Consider the following 25,671-nt stretch of genomic DNA (forward strand, 5'->3'; position numbering starts at 1 on the left):
ACATAGCTTGAGGTAGATTCTGTAGATTGTCCATTGCCTCTCTGAACCATGAGACTAAAACAAAAAATGAAATATACTCAGTGCGTGAGAGAGGAATGTACACTTGGAGACAGGGAGTTATGTAGCATATCCCGTGTCCACAGGTGCGTCGCATACACACTTAATGGCTCGTGTTAAGGGGTTAGGGTAAAGGGATTAGTGTCACTCCATCTTTTGGCAAAACTTCGGTCTATGAGATTGTCAGCTGCTCTGGAGTCAATGATGGCTGAAAGTGAGAAAGAACAGCCCTGGTGATCTACCCTAACCCTGGTGTGATCTACCCTAAGCCCTAATCCTGGTGTGATCTACGCCACCACATTAAACATTTTTAATGGACAAGGCCTGTTTCTGTAGTTACATTTTTTGTCTTGACCCACAGCTCATAATGTTCTATTAGTAGGTGAAGATGAAATACTGAAACATGCTGCACACTTCCTGAAGGTGGTCAGTTTTATGAGTTCAGTACTTCCCTCTGGTGGTCTGAGAAATCCTTTTCATATGCACACATTTTATACCACTAATATCTTTCCAAGAACCAGGACAAATGACTTCCTATAAAGTGGTGCTAATTTGGTTTTGATACCTTTATTCAAAGACTTTAACTTCACTCTGCTCCTGAAAGATGACTCACACTCCAGCTTAAAGTCATGTAAAACGTTTATTTCAAATACTGACAAAAAATTCTCTCCACATCGCTTCACAAATTAGCACACATTCTCTGTACATTTAAATCATTACATTTTCTGTCACCAGTTATTTCCTGTGCCATGGTAATATGACATCACATTCCCATGATGCAGTGCTAGGCTCAGACAGGAAGTCCACATTGACATGCCTGGTTGGGGTTACCTGCACAAGCCCAGGACCAGAGAGTGGAGAGTATCAGTGATGGAGTGTGTGTGGGTGTGTACGCACATGTGTGTTTGCTATATAGACCAGAGGTCAGCAGTTACATACCCAGCATACAGGTCTTGGGTTTAACTGCAGGAGACGTGATGGACATGACCAGTGAGAGGCGATGTGTGTTTGGCTGAGTTTGTGAAGCAAACGTCTCAATAAGCCTTAAAATCCTGTAGATTTGTGTGCAAACTGCAGGCCAGAGCGACCCAGAGGCTTGGGGTTAGAGGTTAGGATTAGATGACCTAAACAGTCACCATAAATTCCCAGGGTTAGATGACATAAACAGTCACCATACACTGCCAGGGTTAGGGGTTAGATGACCATAACCTCCCAGGCTCTTCTAGACATGCATCAAAGCTGCTGCTCCAACACCCAGAACCACACATGATCAACTGGGTAGGAGTTAGGGTTAAGCCTCGTGATCAGGTCTGGGTTAACCCCAGCAACTGGGTCAGGGTTAGTCGTAGTGACTGGATTACGATTAGGGTACCCCCTCCACCTTTGTCTTATCAGTTTAATGCACTCTTCACAAAATTTATCTGTAACTGCATTCATATTTTATTTATACATTTGTAGTTAAGAAACATTCGACCAGCTTGCCAGGTATGTCCCTGTGTACGGTACACATGGTTCTGGTTCTGTTGGGACACTGACAGCAGCAACAGTTTGGCCACAGGAGATGAACCACATGCTTACAGCCACAAAAACAAAAGGCCAAATCAAATCACAATCAAAACTGAAGCAAAATAAGAGAAACTCAAAAGCAATCAAATAAAAAATAAAACAAATTTGCCACTAGTGCCTTTTTAGCACCAGATGCTTAAAAATAGGAAAGAAGACTTACAAAAGAAAACGGTGTGTTATTTACAGCAGGAGTTGGGAGTCAGAACAGGCTGCACACCTCTACTCACCTCTGTCCACTTCTCAAAACCCTTTTCTACTTTTCTTTCCTAAAGGGGCTGGTTAAGCCCACACCACGTCAAAGCAGACCGAGTCTTGAATGTAAACTTCAGTCTGCAAGAAACAGCCCCACTGGTCCATATAACAGGTTTGCACAATAAGACACTACTGCTATGGAGAGAAGGCTGGCAGCACCAAAGCTGCACCCAGTGAGTGGTTCTGGGGATAGATGGGTGGGTTAGTGATTCTGGGGATAGATGGTTGGGTTCAGTGGTTCTGGGGATAGATGGGTGGGTTCAAGAGTTCTGAGGGTTGCAGAGAGTTAATGTCAAAGGTGAATGGTCAGGATGCCAGAGATGAAAGAGTTCAGTATCTGAGTGAGTTTGTGGGGTTTGAACAAGTGTGTGTGTGTGTGTGAGAGAGAGAGAGAGAAAACATGTCTCAAAAGTGAGAGAAAGAAGAATTTAAATATAGAAAAAAATAGAATAAAAGACAAAACGCCAAGGTTAAGAGAGGAAGCTCCTCCTCTGTTCAGGATGTTGCTCGTCTTTTCACACACATGCATACTCACACACGTGCACACTTTCACACACATTCACTCTCTCAGACACGTGCACTCTCATTCTGCATGGGGTTGATATTTATGAGGAGAGAGTTGCAGGAATACAGAGCCTGTTTATTCTTGCAGACTATCACACAGTTAATGGTTTGAGTGTGTATTATAAATGCAGTTGAGTCTATTTATGCATGTTGTCAGAGAATGTTATAGTGTACAATGTATGCCATACAGTTACACCCATTTCTCAAATAAAAAGACTTCACCCCCCCCCCACCCCCGAGCAACAGTTCAGGGTCAGTCCCAACTGGGTCCACACCATCAACTTCAGGGTTAGGATTATATGGTTAGGGTTACAGGTCCCAGTTGGGCTTGCATGCTCAACACTCCAACCCTGTAAACAAGCTGTGAACCACAATGCTCCAAGAGGTCACAAGATCTTAACCAACCAACAGGAGTGAACTGAATGTATAAGGTGTTCTCCTTATGTAACTCACAATGGTAACGTTTCTTCCCGCTCACCTCTTACTGAGCCCCATCCACATTACCTACGTATCTTCATGTATCTCCTTTCTTTGGTAACACCCCAAAGTGCTGATACTAGTGGACACTGCACAGGTCACGACAATAGCAGGTAGGAGGAAAAGCAGGACAGACTAGAGGGGTTGAGTGAGAGGGTTAATGGGTGTGTAAAGTAGAATGGACTCGGCGCCTCCTGGTGGTGAGCGTTTGGTGTCCTGATTGACACAGTGTTTTTGCTCAGTGTGTGAAGGTCCATGAGCAGCCTAGCAAGGTTTATGTGTCGGTGAAAGAGAAAGTGCGAGAAATAGTGTGTGTGTGTGTGTGTGTGTGTGTGTGTGTGTGTGTGCGTGCGTGCTAAGGTGAAGGCCTGCAGCAAAAGGTGATTCAGAGTAAACGTAGAATATAGTAATTTTTTGTTGCATGTAATGTGTAGTGTGTGGGATTATCCTGCCAGTTTGCTGGTGACAAGAGAGGATTTCCTCTGGGGCAGGTCCTGTGGAGTGGGGATATGGTCTCCTGTCACCAGGTTCTTATCAGGTCCCACCCCTGGGATAGGCCCCGCCCCTGGGACAGGCAACTGCTTATTCTTCATCTTCGCCTTGGCCATGTTATAGTCACCAGAGTCAAAATACTTTTGCTAGGAGGGAAAGAGAGAAGAAAGAGATATTCATTTGATAACTTGATGGGTGTGTGTTTGTGTGCGTGTGTGCGTGAGTGAGTCTCTGCCTGTGAAAACAAAAAAATAAATGTCCTCGGCAGCCTGGCCTTCATACTAATACTACTGTCCAAAGTGAGAAATACTGGCGTCCCAACACCAGAGCCTGATTCATTCATGAATGAACACGAGGGTTAACAGGGCTGGATGATCAGCTCTGCTAGGTTCTGGTAGACATGTAGATTCAGTGTGCCAGGCAGATCAAATCACAAAGTGGCAATTAGCTAACCCTGGCTACAGTAATTAACCTTGGCTACAGTAAATTGCCTGCCACTACAAAAGTGTGCATGTGGCTGAATGATCTCAGATCTCTTTGTTATTTTCAGTTTAGCAGACTGTAACTGAAATGCCCTGATCTGACAAGCTGAGCTCAGTCATGTAATGTAAAGACTGGCCTTGTAAACCAACTAAACTAATCTCAACCTTATTTTACCGTAACTAACCCCAATCTTATTTAAGCCTAACTAACCCCAACATTATTTAACCCTAACTAACCCTAACGTTATTCAACCCTAACTGGGCAGTCATGGTCTGGTGGTTAGGCACCCAGTCTTGTGACCAGAGGGTCATGGGTTCAATTTCCAGGCCCCAGGCCATGACTGAAGTGCTCGAGTAAGGCACCTAACCCCAACTGGGCACAAGGCTAAAGCTGCCCACCGCTCTGGGCATGTGTGCACCACAGCCTCCTAGTGATCTCTAGCGTGTGTGTGTGTGTGTTGTCACTGCACAGATGGGTAAACGCGGAGTACAAATTCCGACTGGGGTGGAAATCTCAAATGACAAATATGGCAACTTAACTAACCCCAATGTTATTTAACTCTAACTCACCCCAACCTTAGTTAACCCTAACGAACCCCAATCTTTGATAACACTAACACTCAGTTAACACAAACATGTTTCTTAATTTTAACTTTCTAACTCACCAAGCCTCATATTATAATTTAATCTAATTATGTTAACCTCTGTCCTTAGACAGACTGAGAGAGTGTGAGATAGCAAGATGTTGATCAGTTCTTACTCCTTTCTGTAGTCTCTTCATGAGGAAGTCAGAGCCCCCAGGCTTCTGGCCCAGGTTGGGGTATTTGGCCTTCAGTTTGGCCTCTTCTGCCTGCACAGGGTTACTCTCCTTCTCCTGGGAGTCCTGCAACACACAGAAGAGAATACACAGGACTCATGAAGAGAACACACAGGACTCATGAAGAGAACACACAGGAATGATCCCATAAGCAAAAGACACACCCCTGCATATCTGCCCATCCGCTCCCTTTCTTTTGTAACACCCACAAAATTCTGCTACTAAGGTGTTGAAGCACAGGTCATCAAAACACCAGGCAGGAAGAAAAGCAGAACACACTAGAGGGGCTGAGTGAGATGATTAAGGTGTGTGTAGAGTAGAACGGCCACAGTGCCCCTTGGTGGTGGGGCAAAAACCACCTTAACTGGTGGAATGTACATGTACAAAAGGTTGTTGTTGATTCTCTTATTCACTTCCTCCACTCCCTTGTCCACTGCTTCCATGACCAGATGCCCCTGTGCTACCTGTATGACCAGACGAACCTGTACCACCTGCCTTGGGAAGTAATGAAGCTTCCTAGAGTGATTATTCTTGCTGCCTCTCCTGGTCTTCAGCAAACTTCCACAACAAAGACACCGGTGTGCAAGAGGTTAGGGGATAAGGGTCAGGGATGTAACGTCAAAAAGGTGTGTAACAATAAAAAAGGTTCAATATCAACAATACAATGAAACAGCATCAACACATTTTCTTATAGTGTTTACTTTTCTAACATTTAGAATTTCTGCTACCCATTTGGACTGGATATAAATATATCCCAAAACAAACCATAATTGTGAGTGATTCTATTTGCAATTATATACGGAGATCAGACAGTCTGAACGCAGGTCACTGCAAAACCTAGTTTTCATTCCTGTACATCAGTGCCAGAATCGCGCAGTATTGTACTGACCTCTCTCGTAAATTCCACGGAAATGACGTAAGGAAAAGAATATTACGTAAGAAAACGCAGCTTAATTTCTGAAACCCCAGAATTCACCCAGTCAACACATACTGGATCAGAATCGGCCGCGGAGACGCAGATACCTTACCTAATTCCAGACAACCTCACCCATCTCATTATCTTAATGTCCTATTAAAATTTACGTCGGACCATTCAAGGTAATATTTATAACTAAATAATTCGCAATTTCAACCGGAAGACATTTGTGCACCATGACAACTATGGATGCCAATGAGTTTACACAACGACAAGCTGTGACTGACAGCCTCCTAGGTCAATAAGAGCGAAGAACAGCCTCTATGGGTGGGATTTCCGCGCCTAACCCGAACTAGCCAAATAAATTACAAGGACTACGAAGTCACGACTTTGGCCTGGGTTTCATTATAACGAGTAAAACATCGATTCAGAGTGTGCAAGCAGCTGTTGTGTTGTTCCTTTATCACACTTAGCGCAGAGACTAATCCGTTGCAGTAAGACGGACTAATGACTCAGAGATCCGAGCACACCCACACATATGCATGGAAAAGCGACGCCCGGAGCTCAACACCGTACCTGTTTCTCTTCTCCAGACTCAAACTGAGTCTCCGACTCCTGGTTTTCTGACGACATGTTTCTGAGAACAGAAACGTTAAAGCGCCTTTTCGTCGTCTGAAAAAGGGCAGCTTTACGCAGTCGGCCTTATCTCTCCAGCTAGCTCTTCTCTCTCTTCTTAACCAGTCCAAAATGGCGATTGACAATTCTGACGTCAGCCCAGGAGGCTGGACAAAGATGATGAACAAGTACAGTAACCAGTTGTAAATCAGTATAGGTAAGCAGACTTGCGCAGTGCACCAATAGGGCTCTGCTTTGTTGTTACGCGTCCACTTTGGCGCAGACCTGTGAGTGACGTTGTCATAAACAAACGTATATAATTGTAGCATCGTCTGCAAACGGAACCCTTTTAACAGGGTTACCAGGACTTTATTTCAGATGAAGTTATGTTAACAAATGTCGTCCGGCTATGATGCATCACCTAATCCTGTTAATACATGTTTATTACTGACAAATTGATAATGTTAGTTGAAGATTTTGGTTTGTACTCCTAAGACAAGATTAGTGCAGCATTAACTGTAACAGCAGTATTACTTATTAATTGTGGAGAAGCAGACTATTTCAATGTGAATCCGGCCGTACTTAAGTGATGCTAACTCCTATTCAAACGCCTTATTGTTCGCAAAATAGAAATAGGCAAGTTTAGATACAGATAATTAAATTAATAAAAAGTTAATTAACTAGCTGAAATATAGCTATATATACAAGCACACAAAATCACTTAAGTATTAGGGTTAGGGCTAGGCCACCTGCCTTAGTGTTAATGCCAGCGTCTGCGTCACATCTTAGTGGAACGCAGCTGGATTTACTTTGGCATGTGGGGTGGTGGCGCATATAATAAATGCACAATTTCATAACAGATTAACTGCGTCTCCTACATTACACGGTCATCTTAATTATTTATTGTTGTTTTGCTTCCTTCAGAGTTTCCTTCATAATCTGAATAGAAATGCACAGCTCAACAGTATGTACTAATGTTATTTAGCTAAGTAAAAGCTACATGTAGCCTACTCTAAAACATGCGAGTTATTCCAAGTCACCGCAGCGTGCTACCGCCACGCCCACGCCGCTCACGGAACTTTGGCGAGTGGGGTGTGCACTCTGTGCCGGCACAGAAACAGGTTTCCTAACTTGAGTCTCAATTTGGATACTGCGCATTAGATCCGCTGCCACATAAAAGAGCAAGATTCCACGATTCAGCTTGTACCAGGAAAACTAACACATTCATTATCCATGTAGTGTCAGAAAAGTGTAGTTAGGGCCTTTTAAGTATTTATATTTTTGTGTGAGGTCTTCTCTTTAGTATTGTAGGGGTTGTCTTCGCGAAAAAACGAGGTAAGTGATGTGTATGTACAAGAGATAAATCAATAAGTTAATTAATAGAAGTCTACTGGCTAAAAAAACTATTTGATAATGTTTAAAGACAACAATGAACAAAAAACCCAATTTTTGTCCTAAGTGTCACTTCTAATGTCATTTATACACTGGGTAACATGGCTTGATTATAAGAAATATTAACAGTCTACCATCACATCACAGTGTTCTGTATATCTGGTCACCAAGATGGAAAAAGGGTCCTCTGTGCTCTCTGGTAAAGTTCAGTAGCTAACAGAAACAGAACGAATCAGATTTTGTGTGTGTGTGTGTGTGTGTGTGTGTGTGTGTGTGTGTGTGTGTATGTGTGTGTGTGTGTGTGCGCGCGCGTGTGTGTGTGTGCGTGCATTGTATTGTTAACTACATGAGAATAAACAGTGTGAGGAAAGTAAATTGGTAACACTCATCTGGTTTATTGTGACTAAAGTGGTGGCAGAGAACATTTTCTCTCACTGCATGGTTAGGGTTAGCATTGCAGGGTTAGGTTAGCATTCTCTTTCTCACTGTAGACCTTTTAATATCAAACAGAAACAATCACCACAGCCAGAGAGTTTGGGTTTATCTCTTCAGGCAAATCCAAACTGTGTATTTACTGGAATTTGAGTCATCACATCCTGCTTAAAACCCAACAACTCCATACACCAGGATTTTAACATGTTGGGAAACATACTTGTTATACCTAGTGTGTACCAAACACTGTTATTCTGTCATAATGCTGTATTCAGTGAGATAATGCTGTGTTCTATATAAATACATTATCCTGTGTTACACCACAGTATATCATAGCCACTACGTTCTCTATTAAAATGCTATACTTTTGCCAAAGCACTGTTTTATGTCATAGTGCTGTGATCAGTGTCATAGTGATGTGATCTGTCATAGTGCTGCCATCTATGTTATAGTGCTGCAATGTGTCATAGTGTGGTCATCTATGTCATAGTGCTGTGATGTGTCATAGTACTGTGTTCTACGTCATAGTGCTGCCATGCGTAATAGTCCTGTGATCTGTGTCATAGTGTTGTCATCTGTGTCATAGTCCTGTGACGTGTCATAGTGTGGTCATCTATGTCATAATGCTGTGATTTATTATAAATCAGCTATTCTGTTACATTCAAGGGGTTTTCAGTCCCACTAGCCTGCACGTTCTCACCCTGCACCACCATACTTACTATCAGAGTTGTATAGTAACGAAGTAGAACTACTTCGCTACTGTACTTAAGTACTAAAATGCTGTATCTGTACTTTACTGGAGTATTATTTTTTTCTCCTACTTCCACTTTTACTTCACTACATATTTTCCATCAGTCAAGCGATCAGGCTGTCTTATGAAAACTGCGCATGCTCCGGTCGCGTCTCGTTAACTCTGCTGCTGCCTTCACTGAACACTTGAGCTTCGTAATCTAGGTTCACTTGACACGCTGTTACTGCGGCAAGGGTCCGCGCGGCAAAAATGACGCAATCGCGGTGGCTCCGCCCATGCGCGTTAACCACACGCGCAGTCGCGTCGCGAGGTCGTGCACCTCTCGATTTTTGTGCGTGTGAAGTTACAAGGTGGAATTCATGCACTTGTACGGCACTTTGAAGGTCCATTTTCAGTATTTTCCAGCACCTTCAGCATTTACATATTTATACAAATACACATATATTCGAAATTATTCAAAATAATTCGCTTTTTATCTCATTAAAAGAGATGGTACCGTGTTTGGTAACAGCAGAAGAGCGCAGTAAGCACTAGTTAGGTTAGATATCTTAGCTAACTAACCTAATTATGTTCATGGCGTGCTGCAGAATTCACTTAACATTAGCTGGCAATAAAGGCGACGTGCTGACTAATCATGTGCCCATTTTATAGTGTAGTGTTTTTATAGGGTAAGGGCATTTATTGGGGGTAAACGCAGGGCAGTAAGCTCACCATTAGAATCCGACGGACGGATTTTACGTTAAAAATACACCTCGTTTTCTCAGCTAAATTATGGCGAATTTGTACTTTTGCGTCAAACCTACAATGTAGCGGGACATAGGTTATCTGTTTTTTGTGTACGAAGTGTTAACCCCAGTTTTTAAAGTACATACAGAACACTTGTATTTGTGATCTTTGACATCTTTGATTTGTAAGTGATATATAAAAACAATTGATAATCAAACTTTGATGGCTTACTTGTACTTTTTACTTTCAGTACTTGAGTAATAAATTTTAGACTAAACTAATTGCAATACTCAAGTACAAAAAATGCTGAATACTTCTGTACTTCTACTTAAGTAAAGTTTTTAAAGAACACTTCAACTTCTACTCAAGTAAATGTTTTGATAGAGTACTTGTACTTTTACTCAAGTATGGGTCTCGAATACTTTATACAACACTGCTTACTATACATACTCATCTCATACTACACCAACATACATGGACCATACATGTATTCTGTGCTGTACCACTGTGTTCTGTTATACAGCTGTGCTATAGCATAATGTGCTATGTCATGCATAATGTTATAGCGTAACAGTGTCATAGCGTCATAGTGTCAATGTGTCATAGCGTAAGGTTCTGTGTCATAGTGTAAAGAGACAGGAGGAGCAAGACAGGTCAAACACACTTAAATATTTACACAACACAGTAAACCATCATATAGTCATGCAGAGTAGTGATAATGTGTCAAACAGCAGCAAACAGAAGAGGACTCAGGATTGTTTTAAAATAAGGTAAGATTTCACTAACACTATGAAACTTTTTCTTTGGTTCAGTAGGTAGCAGAATGACAACTCTGACCAAGAGGAATCGGCGTTGTGATACACGTTTGCAGAGTCCAGATGAGGAGGAGGAAGGACAACGGGGCGGAGTCACAGATGATGAGGACGATGGTGATTCTAAAGGACTACGGTTCACACTAATGGAGGAAGTGCTTCTGCTCGGGCTGAAGGATAAAGCGGTACATACAAACACACACGTGCAGATACACACAAGTGCAGACACACACACACATGCAGGCAGACACACACCTGTGCAGACACAGACACACAGACATACTCATTCATACTCAAAGGTCCTTCCTCAGTTATACAAGCAAAGTGTATATAAACATATATACACATGAACACACGCATATACAGACATGCACATGCATGCATAAACACACGTGCACACATACTTGCACACATACACACCGCATAGCTATATACATGCATATACATGCACATATGCACAAGTGCACACACATGCACACATACATACATACATACAAACACACATGCATGCACATGGACTTATATGCACCACTCACTTAGATCTGCACATACACACAAACATGCACACAAAAGTTGCATACTGTATGCACACAATATGCAAAACATGCACATTGTATCAGTATCCATCCATCCATTCATCCATCCATTTTCATCCTCTTATCTGGGTTCAGGTCGCGGGGGCAGTAGCCTAAGCAAAGAAACCCAGGTTTCCCTCTCCCCAGCCAGCTCTTCTAGCTCTTCTGGGGGGATGCCAAGGCCAGAACCACATCACCTTGAGGTCAGCAGATCCCCAGCCCCACTGTATACAGTGTTGGTCGGAAACCGCCTTCCCCTCCTGAGTAGCCTGACAGTTTGCTAGAATCTTCTCTGAACCGATCGAAAGTCACTTTCCATGGTCTCACCGAACTCTTCCCACACCTGAGTGTGCTGTTTGCCTCTGCAACGATCAAAGCCGCAATCCGCTTGGCCCTCCTGTACCCGTCTGCTGTCTCCATAGTCCCTCAAGCCAACCAGGCCCAATAGGACTCTTTCTTCAGCATGACAGTCTCCCATAACCGCGGTGTCCACCATCGGGATCAGGGACAGGCATCGACAACCTTGCAGCCACAGCATCAGTCCACTGCATTTACAATGGAGGAACGGAACAAGGCCCACTCGGACTGGACACCTCTGTGCTCAAACATGATGTTTGTTATGGATAGACTGTGATGAGCACTACTCAGGTTCAGATTGGAAAAGCAATTCCTCCCAATCATGCCCTTCCAGGTCCTACTGTCATCGGCCATGTGAGCATTGAAGTTCCCTAGTAGAACAATGGAATGGGCACCTTCCAGTATCCCCTCCAAGGACTCCAAGAAGGCAGGGTACTCCGAACTGCCCTTTGGTACATAAGCACAAACAACAGTCAGAGCCCATTCCCCAACCCGAAGGTGCAGGGAAGCAACCGTCTTGTCTACTGGGGAAAACCCCAACACACAGGCAGCGAGCCGGGGAGCTATGAGTGAGCCCACTCCTGCCCTAGGCCTAGTGCGTTATTTGTGTAGAGTGCTTCATTCATGTTTTTCATTATTTTTGCATTAGTGTTGAGTGCGTTATTTGCATTATTCACGTCATTACTTATTTGTGCATTATTTATTATTTGTGTAGAGTGCGTTATTTGTGTATTAGTGTAGCATGCGTTACTTTCTGTCTCAGGTTGTGATATGTCAACATACTGTATATTCAGCCTAAGGTGCTGTTTTCACTTCTCTGAGAATAATTTGTAATTATTTAGACTGGGAGAGAATTTTAAAATTTGTGAGTACCGTGAAATGTGGGCAAATCTGTGTGAATAGGACAAAGTTTTGTTTTCTCGAACTCACCGCTCTCACAGTGACACAGTCTTCTCTCTCTGCCCCACTTCACTGGTCTCACAGTGACACAGTCTTCTCTCTCTGCCCCACTTCACTGGTCCCACAGTGACACAGTCTTCTCTCTCTGTCCCACTTCACTGGTCTCACAGTGACTCAGTCTTCTCTCTCTGCTCCACTTCACTGGTCTCTCAGTGACACAGTCTTCTCTCTCTGCCCCACTTCACTGGTCTCTCAGTGACACAGTCTTCTCTCTCTGCCCCACTTCACTGGTCTCTCAGTAACAAAGTCTTCTCTCTCACAGTCTTTTATCTCTGGGCAGCCAGGTCTGTCTGTATCTTCTGTTTCTATGGTCACTGAGCCTGTACTGTGAGGATCTGTCTTTGCTGAGGATCTCTGATGATGTAGAGATTTTGCTCATTCGTCTTTAAGGTCCAATAGATCTGTAATTTATACTTTTGTGTGTGGGTTTTATAGTTTTGGTGTCATTGTCTCAGTGTTTCACACAGGCTTCTTTCATTTGGTTGATAATTTGGTAACTGATTGGACTTTAGTCAGAAGTGCCAATGAACAGGTGTCTCTTCTGTACCTGGGATGTGACACTTTGTGTTTAAACAATCTGAGCAAACATCCTGGGTAATGTTTGATTACTGTACAGTCTGAACAGTGTGTGTGTGTGTGTGTGTGTGTGTGCGTGTGCACTGTGGGTGTGAATGTGATAGATGGCTCGGACAGTTTCTCTGTGGCAGTGTAGTGACTGGAGTAGTGGTTGCTGAATGCCCAGCTTCTGAACACTCTAGTTTTCAGATTCAGATTCATTCAGATTCATTCACATACCCACACACATTGTCAATGTGTGTGGGTATGTTCTCATAAGATATTGCACTTCATGCAGTGTATGTGCGTGTGTGTGTGTGTGTGTGTGTGTGTGTGTGTGTGTGTGTGTGTGTGTGTGTGTGTGTGTGTGTGTGTGTGTGCGTGCGTGTGTGTGTGTGTGTGTGTGTGTGTGTGTGTATGTGTGTTTTTGTGCGTGTGTGTGTGTGTGTGTGTGTGTGTGTGTGTGTTCTGATGCTGACCATCAGGGCTACACTTCATTCTGGAATGACTGTATCTCGTCGGGCCTAAGAGGAGCCATGCTGGTGGAGCTGGCGCTCAGGGGGAGAATCCACCTCGAAGCCCCAACCATGAGGAAGAGGAAACTACTGGAGCGGAGGGTATTCACACACACACACACACACACACACACACACACACACACACACACACACACACACACACACACACACACACACACACACACACACACACACACACACACACACTCTTGCCAGTAATGCAACAGACAACTCCTGCTATGAAGCATGAGGATGAACAATTGAGTGATAACAATTGATCCTTTTGTGCCAGTTATTAGTGGTAGTGTTAATAAATTTACACATAGCACATTTAGAGCAGTTGCAGGCTACAGTAGGAATCTGAATGATTAATCAATTAATTATTGACGAGCATGTGTTTAATGTTCTTGTCTTGTCTATAAAAAGGTATGCAGTCTGTGCATCATCCTCGAGGATCCTGAAGTGTTTAAGTTTAATTGTATCACTGTTTTATTAGTGGGATGATAAGTCAGCACCAAAGGAATTCTTGTTGTCTCAGTAGATTGTTTATAGGTCAGTGTGTCCACTCTCTGAACAGGTAAAGCATGAGCAAAAGCAGCATCTATGACTTCCTTATGTCACTACAAATTGAGTTTTTGCAAGGGATGAATTGTATTGTAGGTTTATAATGGATGGTGGTATTTAAACTAGAATTAGTAAAAATTGACTGAAACATCCAAAAAGGTGATCTTCATGTCAGGATGTAATCCAGGATGTGCTGTATTACAGAAAGTGGTGTATTCCAGGATGTGTTGTATCCCAGGATGTGTTGTATCCCAGGATGTGTTGTATCACAGGATATGCTGTATTCCAGTATGTGCTGTATTCCGGGATGTGTTGTATCTCAGGATGTGTTGTATCCTAGGATGTGCTGTAGTAGATTGATCATATGAGTAAGATGAGTCTTTACCTGCAGGATCTTCCACAGGTCTCACCAGGTGATGTTTCAGTTGTCAACTCCTTCCTAGGTTGTCCAGCTACCCTGTTGACCCTGCGCCATGGCCTTGATAATAATAATACATTTTATTTATAACGCACTTTACATTCAAAATGAATCTCAAAGTGCAAAAACATAAAAATTCCATAAAACATAAAATAACTTTTAAAACTGTTTAGTGTCTTTGGTGACCTCAGGTGCTCAGGGAGGGCCTTCCATATACAAGGGGCAATAGAGCAGAAGGCCGGATCACCCGTGGTGCTGAGTTTAGTTCTGGGAAGGAGTTTGAGTTTGTTGAGCAGAGGGAACATGATGAAGTCAGTGGGGTGAGTAGTTCTTTCAGGTATGGAGGGGCATTGCCATAGATGCACTGGTAAGTAAAGAGAGATATCTTGTTTTCGATCTGAGCAGAAAGGGGAAGCCAGTGAAGAGAACGGAGAATAGGGGTGACATGTTCATACTTTCGCACCATCATTAGAATCCTAGCAGAACTGTTCTGGATGTCCTGTAGTCTCTGAAGACTCTGACTTGAGAGCCCTATGAGAAGAGCATTACAGTAATCCAATCTGGAAGAAACAAACGTGTGAACTAATTGTTTGGAATCTGATCAGTTGAGGGTAAAACATTTTGGCAATGGTTCTGAGGTGTTGAAAGGAGATCTTGCAAAGGTGTTTGATATGTGCTTCAAATGTGAGTTGAGGGTCAAATCCTACACAAAGATTGGTGACTACTGATGAAAGAGGAATATTGTGGCTGAAGAAAGAGATGCTGGTTATAGAAGATGACTGAAAGTGATGCTGGGTGCCAACCAATATGGCTTAAGTTTTGTCACTGTTCAGCTGTAGGGAATTTTGCTTCATCCATATTTTTATCTCCTCCAGACGTGCAACCAATGTTGATAAATAATTTGTTGATGGGGGAGCTGCAGAGAATATTGTGTCAACTTTTATGTAGAGTTGTATGTCATCTGCATAACAATGAAATGCTATAGCGACTGATGACATCACAAAGATGTATAGTAGGGGTGTCAAACTCATTTTCACCGCGGGCCACATCGGCATAATCGTTACCCACGGAGGGCCATATGTAACTTATAAATGTACCTACTCCTTAATGTTAAATACCTCTGAATTTATTACTTATTCAAGTTACAAATATTACAGATATATTTACGTAAATGTAAAAAAAAATGTTTGCTTGTTGCTGTTATTATAACATAAATTCTTTAGCCACAACAAAGCAGCTTTTAATGCCGTTTCGTTTGTGGTTGTGAACACATTCTGTTGCGATCACAGTTTGCTTTTTAATTCTTTGACAATTTGTCGTTTTTCTTGATGTCTAATTTTGGCATACTTAGCTCCGTGTTTGGTCGCAAAATACCGACGTATATTGTACTCTTTGACAACCGTCACCGCTTCATACCCATTTTTCTCCTTGAAGCGCAAACATCGCTTCCCCATCTTTCTTAAAACGCCCTTCTATCTGCATCGATGTTTCTCTTCCTGATCATTTTGGGATCATTATTTGTATTTCCCAATTACACGTATTGGGAAAATCGCATCGATATGGAAACACTGCAGTGTCGAGATGCCATCACATTGTGGGTAACATAATTGTGGGAAATGTAGTTTTTGCTCACTTTTACTTTTTTTTGACAATTTGGCTAAGCTCTCGCGGGCCACATAAAATGACGCGGCGGGCCACATTTGGCCCGCGGGCCTTGAGTTTGACACCTGTGGTGTATAGTATATAGTATGTAGTATAAATAGCAAGTATATAGTAAAGAGAATGGGGCCGAGAGCTGACCCCTGGGCCACTCTGCATGTCATACCATGTTCCTGGGACCTTAGGTTTCCAATGGAAACGCACTGTGTTCTGTCTGTAAGATATCACTGAAACCAGGCTAGGGCGATGCCTGTCAGCCCTGTGGTGTGATGTAACCGATTGAGGAGTATCCTATGGTTCACTGTGTCAAATGCAGCGGATAAATCAAGAAGGATGAGGAGGGAAGGTGAACCAGCATCAGCAGCCATTAGTAGGTCTTTTGTAACCAATGCTGATTCTGTACTATGAGCAGCACGGACTCCTGACTGGCAACAACAACTCCAGGACTTTGGAAAGAAAAGGAAGATTGGAGATGGGCCTGTAATTTGCAAACACTTCAGGACCAAGGGTGGATTTTTAAAGTAGTGATCTGATTATGGCTGTTTTTAAGGCAAGTGGAACTGGCCAACCTGCACAAAGCAGTTTATTACAGAGGTTATCATAGCAGGCAGGTTTGCTTTCACTAGAGCTGTAGGAAAATGGTCTAAGGCACAGGTGGAGGTTTCATCCTGCTGATGATATCTTGCTGTGAGGCCTCTGGAAAGCAGTTAAGGGACTGGGGAACCTCACACTGAACAGTCTGCACAGGTAGAATGGATTTACTCAGAAGGTCATAATATTATTGCAGAATATCTCATTTCTGTACGTTTGGGTGTTTGTGGTTTTAAGAAGATGATTGATTATTGATGCTTGGAGTTTCCTGGACTGTTTGTGACGATGGGTGCAGGGAGACAGACGAGGCACAAGTCCACTGTTCTTGCACACACGTCACTTTATTTATTATACGAATAGCGCAGACAGCGCATGTAAAACACTCACACATGTATTCGAGACTGACTCTTTAACATTAACAAAGACGAACACAGGACACTGCACAAACGCACATTAAATAGACAAACCACATAAGCCCCAAGAGATCACGAGACAAGCCACAGGTGAGACCGATGAACACTCAGACACATCCACACCCACGAAGATCCACAGACGCAGACGACTAGACGTAGACAACATAAACACGCGCCCAAAGGGGAGGGGTCAGGGGCTGTAACGTGACACTGTATTTGATGATGAGTAGAAGTGACCAAAGTCTCTCTAAGTTACATCAAATCCAAGCTCTTGTCCAAAATGTGGTTGTGTATAAGACAAGCTTTGTTTGTCAGTGATTATGCATTTAGCAGTTCAAGTTTCATTTTCAGTATTGCCCGAAGTAGTTTAAAATCCACTCCACGTTTTCCTTCCTGCTCCACTAGTAACATTGTCATGGAAACATCAGTGCTTTTAGATTGTGTGCCTGGAGCAGGGGTCGGCAACCTATGGCACGCGTGCTACTGGTGGCACGCCAAGGCATAATCACTGGCACGCGACACGCTGGACCAACATCAGCAAAAAAAATGAACAATAAAAAATCTCAGACGGAGAGCACGATCCTCCAATCGAAATCGCTCCTCAACCCTCAACGCTCTGCACTCAACACCCGCCACAGACCCAGGTTTAAGAAGCATTTCTAGACAAAACACGACAAGACGTATAAAGACCCCGCCGAAAGAGCCGAAACCATTAAACGTGCCGTGGCTAGGTATGGCAAACAGTCCAGCTCTCCTAAAGTAGGGTGACTTAACGTCCGTATTTCCCGGGACATGTCCATATTTCACGTCCTGTCCCGGGCGTCCCGGGTTTTTTTTTAAGTGAGGAAATGTCCTGGTTTTTAAATTACCTTCATTGGACCATTACATTTTTCATTTACAAGCACTACGGCCGCACGGCGCTGTGTGTGATGTAATCCCCGAGCCGCATCAAGGCTGGATTATTTATTGTCGATTATACTTTCGCGAGTGACCGTAGCGCGCGACTCCGCACACCTCGTGCGAACCTCTGCGAACGGCGGAGGCGTTTATACTTGCCGCATCACATTTTTTGCAGTGTTGTCTGAAACGATATGTGGTAGTATAAAGAAACACCCATCAAAAACGACTTATTAAGAATGTAGACAGCGTGACTGTCAGTATGCAACATGCAACACTCATTGACTAGAAATGTTGAAGTTGGCACTCCATGTCTCAAAGGTTGCCGACCCCTGGCCTGAAGTGTTCTGATGACGTGTTTGCGATGAGACGGTACATGCTGCTGAGTAGAAAACCGGAATGACATGTCCAGAACAGGAATAAACAAACTTTCTCCGAGAGATCCTATGAATGTAGCGAGAGTGCCAAAGTAATCCAAGTTGTTTGATGACTGACATACAAGCTGGAACACCATGATTATTGAGTTTCATCAACTGATTAATGGAATAATTCAACATTATGCTGGTGGAGATGAAAGCCGGTAGCTGTTAGTCCAGGTAGGAGATTCTTAATCGGAAATTCGCCAATAGAAAATCCAATAAAAAATAAATAAACTGCTGACCTCAAAACACAACAAACCAAATGCGAAACAAAATGCCCAAAAGCAGAAATTCAATCTAAAATTCAATCTAAAATCTAAACTCAGTGGGAGAAGTGGCGAACAACCAGCACCAGCGTTCTCTCCTCCTCAGTCATTCATTGTTTGATCATGTATCGTCATCATTCATTGATCTTGTATCTTCCTCTATTCTTGTAACCTCCACCACCACCATCTCCTTCTTCTCTTTGCAGTTGGCTTTAGACCATAAATGTGGGGCTTCTTCACACCCTAGCCCTGCTCTTCCTGCCTGGACTCTGCCAACCATTTATTGATCTAATAATAATAATTTATTGATGGAGGATGGGTTCCCTTTTGAGTCTTGGTTCTCCCGAGGTTTCTTCCTAATCCCCACCATCATAGGGAGTTTTTCCTCGCCACTGTCGTCTTTGGCTTGCTCATTAGGGTTCTGGACCCATAGTATTGTTAACCTTTTAAATCCTGTAAAGCGCTTTGTGACAACATGTGTTGTGAAAAGCGCTATACAAATAAACTTTGATTTGATTTGATTTGATTGATGTTACAGGCAACTGATGCTTTGCTTGACCTAGGATTGGACACTCTGCTATGTCAGAACCTTGGCTTTCATGTTCCTTACCATCCAGTCAGTGGACTCTCTCAACCCGAGAATGAGCCTGGTCTTTTCCTGCTTGTAACCAAAGCATACGGGCTAGAAGGACAGTTGAAGGGTGTTCCTCCCAAAGAGGCCTGTTTCAGAGAGGCACCGTGGCAACCCCAACCACTTCTGGATGAATAAGGCTTTTCCATCCATCTTACTTGTGATGGATGAGGAGATCTCTCTCATTTCAGTGAACACATAACCCTCCAGTAGTGTGGATTGGTAGCGCCAGACCTTGTATTGTTGGCTTTGATCGATCTTTGCCAGACCTTCTGAGAGCTATTTCATCACATGCCTTTCCACCTGTTTGTCCATAAGCTGTTGCCCTTCCTTGGTGCCTTGGAGAGTAAAATACATTTTCACTGTTAAGTAGGTTACCAAATCTAGAAAGCACAAGACGAGAGACACTTTGTCGAATGCGGCAGTCCAGAAGAACCAGTAAAATTTCCAGGCTGCTACCAATAAATTGAAAACCAGAGTAAAGCAGTTTCTGTGGATAACTAAACCCAAGTTGAAACTTCAAATGAGGTAATAGAAGACACAGGTGCCTTCAAACAGGCTATCACAGCTCGTTAAAGCAGTCTGCCAAGAAAGTACTTCATAAAGTCTCCGGGTCAAGCCCTATTAAAAATTGGAATTTTTGCAGCCAATTTCAAAGCTGTAGAAAAAGAGACAGAAATAAGAGAAGCACTGAGGACTTTAGCTGCCTTACTAAACCTTGTGACATTTATTCACAGGGGCAAAAGTGGAAAACAGTCAACAGTGGGAGGTGAAGACAAAATATAAAAGCACCTGATTGAGATGACTGCTGAGGCATTAGAAAATGTGAAAGGACATACAGCAGAATTCTGTAGAATAAGCTAAAGCAAAGCTGTTAATTAACAATTAATTAACAGTAGTCCATGGCAATCATGATAGCTGTGGAGCAGTTGTCAGACTTGACTTTCTTAAGGTTGTCTTTGTAACTTGCCTCTATAAGCATGTTTATGGCCTGTCTGACAGGTTTTCCCATTGAGGCATCTATTTATTTTTTATTTAAACTTTATTTTACCAGGGAAAAATCCCATTGAGATTAAGAACCTCTTTTTCAAGGGAGCCCTGGCCAAGATGCAACAACAGCCTTACAGTTACAACCAACAAATAAAATTTACAAAATTAATTAAAACAGGTGCATGTGAGGGAGGCTATCTCAACTGCTCTCAATCTAGCTTTAAAGTCTTTTAACGTGATCAGTTCTGTAATTTTCCAGTCCTTTTGCAAAGTGTTCCATGAAGAAGGGGCAGAGAAGGTGAAAGACCTTTTTCCAATTTCGGTGCGGACATAAGGAATAGAGAGTAGCAAATGTTCATTGGAACGCAGACCGTAGGCATCAACACTTCTCTGTGTGATTAAGGAACAGATATACAAGGGCAATAGTCCAAGCATGGCCTTATAAATAAAAGTGTACCAATGGACCAACCTCCTGGTGGACAAAGGAGGCCATCCCACTCGGGAGTAGAGCTCACAATGATGAGTCAGGGATGTACAGTTCGTAATGAACCTCAAAGGGGCATGATATACAGAATCAATCTTTCTCAGGCAATGAGTTGAGGCATTCATATATAACAGGTCTCCATAGTCTAAAATAGATAAAAAAAAAGTTGCTATGACAAGGCGCTTTTTAGCCTCATAAGAAAAACAAGACTTATTTCGAAAAAAAAAAAATCCCAGTTTTAATTTGAGTTTCTTCACAAGATTCTCGATGTGGGGTTTAAAGGTTAAAGTGTCATCAAGCAAAATACCAAGGTATTTGTATGAGTGAACCACCACAATTTCATTTCCCTCAAGCGTGAACACTGTAGGGATAATTTGAGGACCTTTTTTAGAATTAGAAAATAACATGAGTTGAGTTTTATCAGAGTTAAGGACTAGTTTTAGCTGCATCAAGTTGTGCTGCACCACGTCAAAGGCTTTTTGCAAGGATTTAACAGCATTGACCGGAGATGAACCAAAACAGTAAATAATTGTATCATCAGCATAAAAATGGATACTGGCATCAAAAACATGGTGTCCCAAGTCATTTATATACATAATAAATAACAAAGGTCCTAATATAGACCCCTGTGGCACCCCTTTGTGAACTCTCATAAATTCAGAACATAAAGCATCACATTTAACACATTGGCTCCTGTCACTCAAATAATTTGTGAGCCAGGAAATTACATCATCTGACAGACCAAAACTAGTGAGTCTATGTTTTAAGACAAGGTGATCCACAGTGTCAAAAGCCTTTGACAAATCAATAAAGAGAGCTGCACAGTGCAGCTTTCTATCTAGTGCAATCAGTATATCATTAATCACTTTTGTTGCAGCTGTGATGGTACTGTGCTTTTTCCTAAAGCCTGATTGCAGTTTTGTAAGAAGCTCATTCGAATATAAAAACTCTTTAAGTTGATCACATACAAGGGATTCAAGTGTTTTTGATAAAACACACAAGTTTGAGATTGGCCTGTAATTAGTTAAAACTGCAGGGTCCCCTCCTTTTAATAAGGGAACAACAAATGCTGACTTCCAAACTAAAGGAATTTCTTTGCTTTCAATTGATAGATTAAAAATTATTGTGAGAGGCTGTGCAATAAAATCAGCAGCCATTTTCAAAAAATAAGGCTCCATCAAATCAGGCCCGGGAGCCTTTCTGTGATTCAGAGCTTTGAGAGCCTTATGAACTTGTAGTACAGTAAAAGGCACAAATGAGAAACGTTCTCCAGGAACAATTTCAGAATTTGTACAGTGAGGCACAGGGACAGATCCACGTGTAGAGTCAAATAAATAACTGGAGGACACAAAGTGATTATTGAAGCAATTTAGGACTTCAGCTTTATCGTACACTGGGACTGAGTCTTTCAAGACAAAATGAGGAAGAACCTGAGATTTCTTATTTACAGAGAAAGACTTAATGACCTTCCAAAACTTCTGCGGATTATTAAGGTTCTCAGATGTGACAGATTGTAACGTATTGAACAGGCAGAGAGGGATCCAAATGCGGAAGAACACCGCTTTTATTTAAATGAGACGCTGGTACAAACACAGGCAGGTGAATCACGAGTACGAGGATCAGTAACAGCGTTTTCTTGGCGTGGTCAGGACGGTCCAGGGTCATACCGGGGGAGCAGAAGTCAGGAGGTACAGAGGGATTAGGCAGGAGACAAGGTCGGGGACGTAAGCGAGGGTCAGGACACAGGAGAGCAGACAGGATATAGAAAGGCTTGGTACGCGGCATGAGTCGGCAATACTTCGCAACTGAGATGTGCTGGTGAAGTGCTTAAGTAAGGCTGAAGGGGGTGTGGTAATGAGGGGCAGGTGAGGTTGATTAAGACAGATCAGGTGGCATTCCTTACACAGATAAGAAATATTCAGATTTGGCTCTTTTAATTAAAGATGTACATTTATTTCTTAGTTGTCTAAAAAGAGACCAATCACTGGCAGAATCACTTTTTCTGGCTTTGCTCCATGCCACGTTACGCTGGTGAAGAGCGTCAGACAGTTCAGAAGAGAACCAGGGGTTTTCACGCCCCTTCACTCTAAATTTTGTCATGGGAGCATGTTTATTTACTATCTTATCAAAGTTCTCCTTAAAAAATGTCCACGCTAGCTCAACGTCTGGCAACAGATTTATATGTTCCCATTTAACCAAGGAAAGATCATGATGAAAAGCTTGTTCGTTGAACTTCTTTAAATTCCTCTTTATAATAATATGTGCTTTATATTTAGGGATTTTTGTGTCCCTGCAAGCTGCAACTACACAATGATCACTCAGATCATTGCAGAAAACACCTAAGGATGAAAATTTATGGGGAGAATTTGTTAGAATTAAATCAATCAAAATGGACCTTTCCGGGTTTTTAATATTTAGCCTAGTTGGTTGACTGATCAACTGACTAAAATTTACAGAGTCACAGAAATATTTAAATTCATCAGAATTTGCATTTAACCAGTCCCAGTTGAGATCTCCTGCCATTAAAATCTCATTGTAATTTAATTTAGACAGAAGACATTTTAAGGTTGACAATGCTTCCCTGCTGGCAGATGGAGGTCTATAACAACCAACAATGGTTAAAGAAAGGGATTTGGCTATACTTACATTCAAAGCCAAGAACTCCATTTGCTTATAAATAGACTGAGACATCACAATTGAAGCATCAAATCTAGACTTAAGATAGATGGCAACACCACCACCTTTTTTAAGCCTATCAGTACGGTAAACATTGTACCCGTTAATATTAATATCATTATCTGGAATAGATTTGGTCAACCACGTTTCAGAAATAATCACAATATCAGCATCTGTTGATCCAACCCAAATTCTGACCATGTCCAATTTGGGTAGTAAACTGCGCACATTAAAATGGACAAATTTGAGACCGGATAATAATTTAAAATCAGCGGGGGTCTGAGTATACTGCAGTTGAGGCCCAGGGTTAGGCTGCACATCACCAGATAAAAGTAAAAGTAGGACAATGATCAGTCTTCGTTTCATACTACACTTTGAAGAAGACCTTTCATTTGTTGAAATCAAGCAATGATTTCCATTGTGCAAAAATGTGAGGTTATATAAGGTAAAAACACTTTGTAGTTTAAATAATTCCCTGGGTAGGTCAATCCAGGTGTTTAAGGCCCAGTCTGAATAAATCTGCGGCTGTAAAAAATCAACATTAAAACAAGTGCCGCTATAATAAAAATCCCCAAAACACAGAGCATTGTTATGGGTACTACCCCAGAAAGTGATATTTGGTTTGATGTCCCCAATTGCCAGATGGATGTAGCAGACTCAGGCAAGTTAGCCCAGGCCCAGATGGATGTAGCAGACTCAGGCAGGTTAGCCCAGGCCCAGATGGATGTAGCAGACTCAGGCAAGTTAGCCCAGGCCCAGATGGATGTAGCAGACTCAGGCAGGTTAGCCCAGGCCCAGATGGATGTAGCAGACTCAGGCAGGTTAGCCCAGGCCCAGATGGATGTAGCAGACTCAGGCTGGTTAGCCCAGGCCCAGATGGATGTAGCAGACTCAGGCAAGTTGATCCAGGCCCAGATGGATGTAGCAGACTCAGCAGACTCAGGCTAGTTGATCCAGGCCCAGATGCATATAACAGCTAGTTGGCCCAGGTCCGGGTGACTGTAGTCAACTCAAGTCAGTTATCCCAGGCTCTAGATGGAAGACGCAGACTCAGGCTAGTTGGCCCAGGCCCAAGTGGGTGTAGTCAGCTCAGCCCAATTTTCCAAGATCCAGATGGATATAGCAGATTTAGGCCGAGCTCATTCAAAATTCACGTTTCACTAATAACTTGTGAGGGGATTCCAGCAGTAATATTAAACATCAACTATGAGTTGCAGTAAAAAGCCATTAAAACAACTTCTAGTTAATGCCCAGCACCTTTCACCCAGTCTAGATTAGCAAACATAAAAAGGAACCAATTAGCAGAAGGTTACTGTGTGCTGGTGTGTGTAGGACAGCTCAGACAGGACAGCTCAGACAGGACTATCATAACGAGACAAAGGCCACAGGGGATGACATCGTCTCAGGATGCAGGTCCAGTGGGTCCATTAAAGCAGGGGATGTATGTTACTAAAATCTCTAAAAATTATGGCTATGGTGTTTCTGAGCAATATAAAATCTATAAATCAAGTAATGATCAAAGATTTAAAAAAGTGGATGCCACCGAGGATGAATGGAGGCCTAAGGAAGTGCAAGAATCAAGAATTTCAAGAATATCAAGCAATTTCAAGAATTTCCTCTTTGATGTCAATGGGGAAATTACATAGGCCTACTGGGTGAACAAGTGAAGCTACAGAAGCACATGTTCAACTCAACAACAGTAAGGTCAGGTTTAGGGTCTGTAGTGTGTAAAATAGTAGTGTAGTAGTGTGTAGTATGGTGGCTAGTGTTCTGTATGGTAGGATGTGTAGTAGTGTGTAGTAGTGTGTGTAGTAGTTTGATTGTGCCTGTAGTAATAGTGTGTGTAATAACACAGTGTGACTTGTGTGTTTTACCCTATTCTCATACCTCTTCAGAAATGCAACATGTTTTGCTAGTTGGTCTGTGTGAACCAGTGAGCATGAATCATCACACTGAATGTGTAACACACTCAGTCTCCTATACATACACACTATATACACATACCATCATTTACACTACACACATACCATCACACACACACACTGCATACATATATCATCATACACACTACATACATATTGTCACACTCGCAGATGTGGGAGAACAGGATTTTACAAAGGGGTGTCGTGGAAATTTGAACCTTAATGGTGAGCAACAACAGTCAACAACGGTTGGGTATGGTATCAATGTAAAATACAAAGTTTATTAAAGACAAGAGATAGAAAGATAAAAATAAAAATAGAAAGATGGATAGATCCATAGATCTCCGTTACACACACTCAAGAGCGTCTGCAAGAGAGAGCTGCCCCCCCTCACAAACCATAGTTTTATACTATTTTCTGCTACG

The 25,671-nt window shown here is 42.4% G+C and overlaps 2 protein-coding genes across 6 annotated transcripts in view; one reads left to right on the top strand and one right to left on the bottom strand.

Moving 5' to 3' along the window:
* Window positions 1–678: 678 nt before the first annotated feature.
* ensaa (endosulfine alpha a) lies at window positions 679–6,340 on the bottom strand. The gene is made up of 3 exons (XM_077006614.1): window positions 6,200–6,340; window positions 4,651–4,773; window positions 679–3,554 (listed from the first exon to the last, which is right to left on the bottom strand). Exons 1-3 carry the CDS (start codon window positions 6,254–6,256, stop codon window positions 3,360–3,362), a joined length of 375 nt encoding a protein of 124 aa, XP_076862729.1. The 5' UTR covers window positions 6,257–6,340; the 3' UTR covers window positions 679–3,359.
* golph3l (golgi phosphoprotein 3-like) overlaps window positions 6,325–25,671 on the top strand; it is a 50,129-nt gene continuing 30,782 nt past the window's right edge. Inside the window, exons 1-3 of one of the 5 annotated variants that reach the window (XM_077006609.1) lie at window positions 6,325–6,455; window positions 10,352–10,536; window positions 13,284–13,415. In XM_077006609.1, coding sequence (XP_076862724.1) covers window positions 10,363–10,536; window positions 13,284–13,415 — 306 coding nt within the window. In that variant the 5' untranslated portion in view covers window positions 6,325–6,455; window positions 10,352–10,362. Of the gene's footprint in view, window positions 6,456–6,584; window positions 7,574–10,351; window positions 10,537–11,022; window positions 11,879–13,283; window positions 13,416–25,671 lie in introns of those variants that run through there. The other 4 variants (XM_077006610.1, XM_077006608.1, XM_077006607.1 and 1 more) reach the window with 4 other exon arrangements.

This window comes from Brachyhypopomus gauderio, chromosome 5, assembly GCF_052324685.1.
Source record: "Brachyhypopomus gauderio isolate BG-103 chromosome 5, BGAUD_0.2, whole genome shotgun sequence".
Lineage (NCBI taxonomy): Eukaryota > Metazoa > Chordata > Actinopteri > Gymnotiformes > Hypopomidae > Brachyhypopomus > Brachyhypopomus gauderio.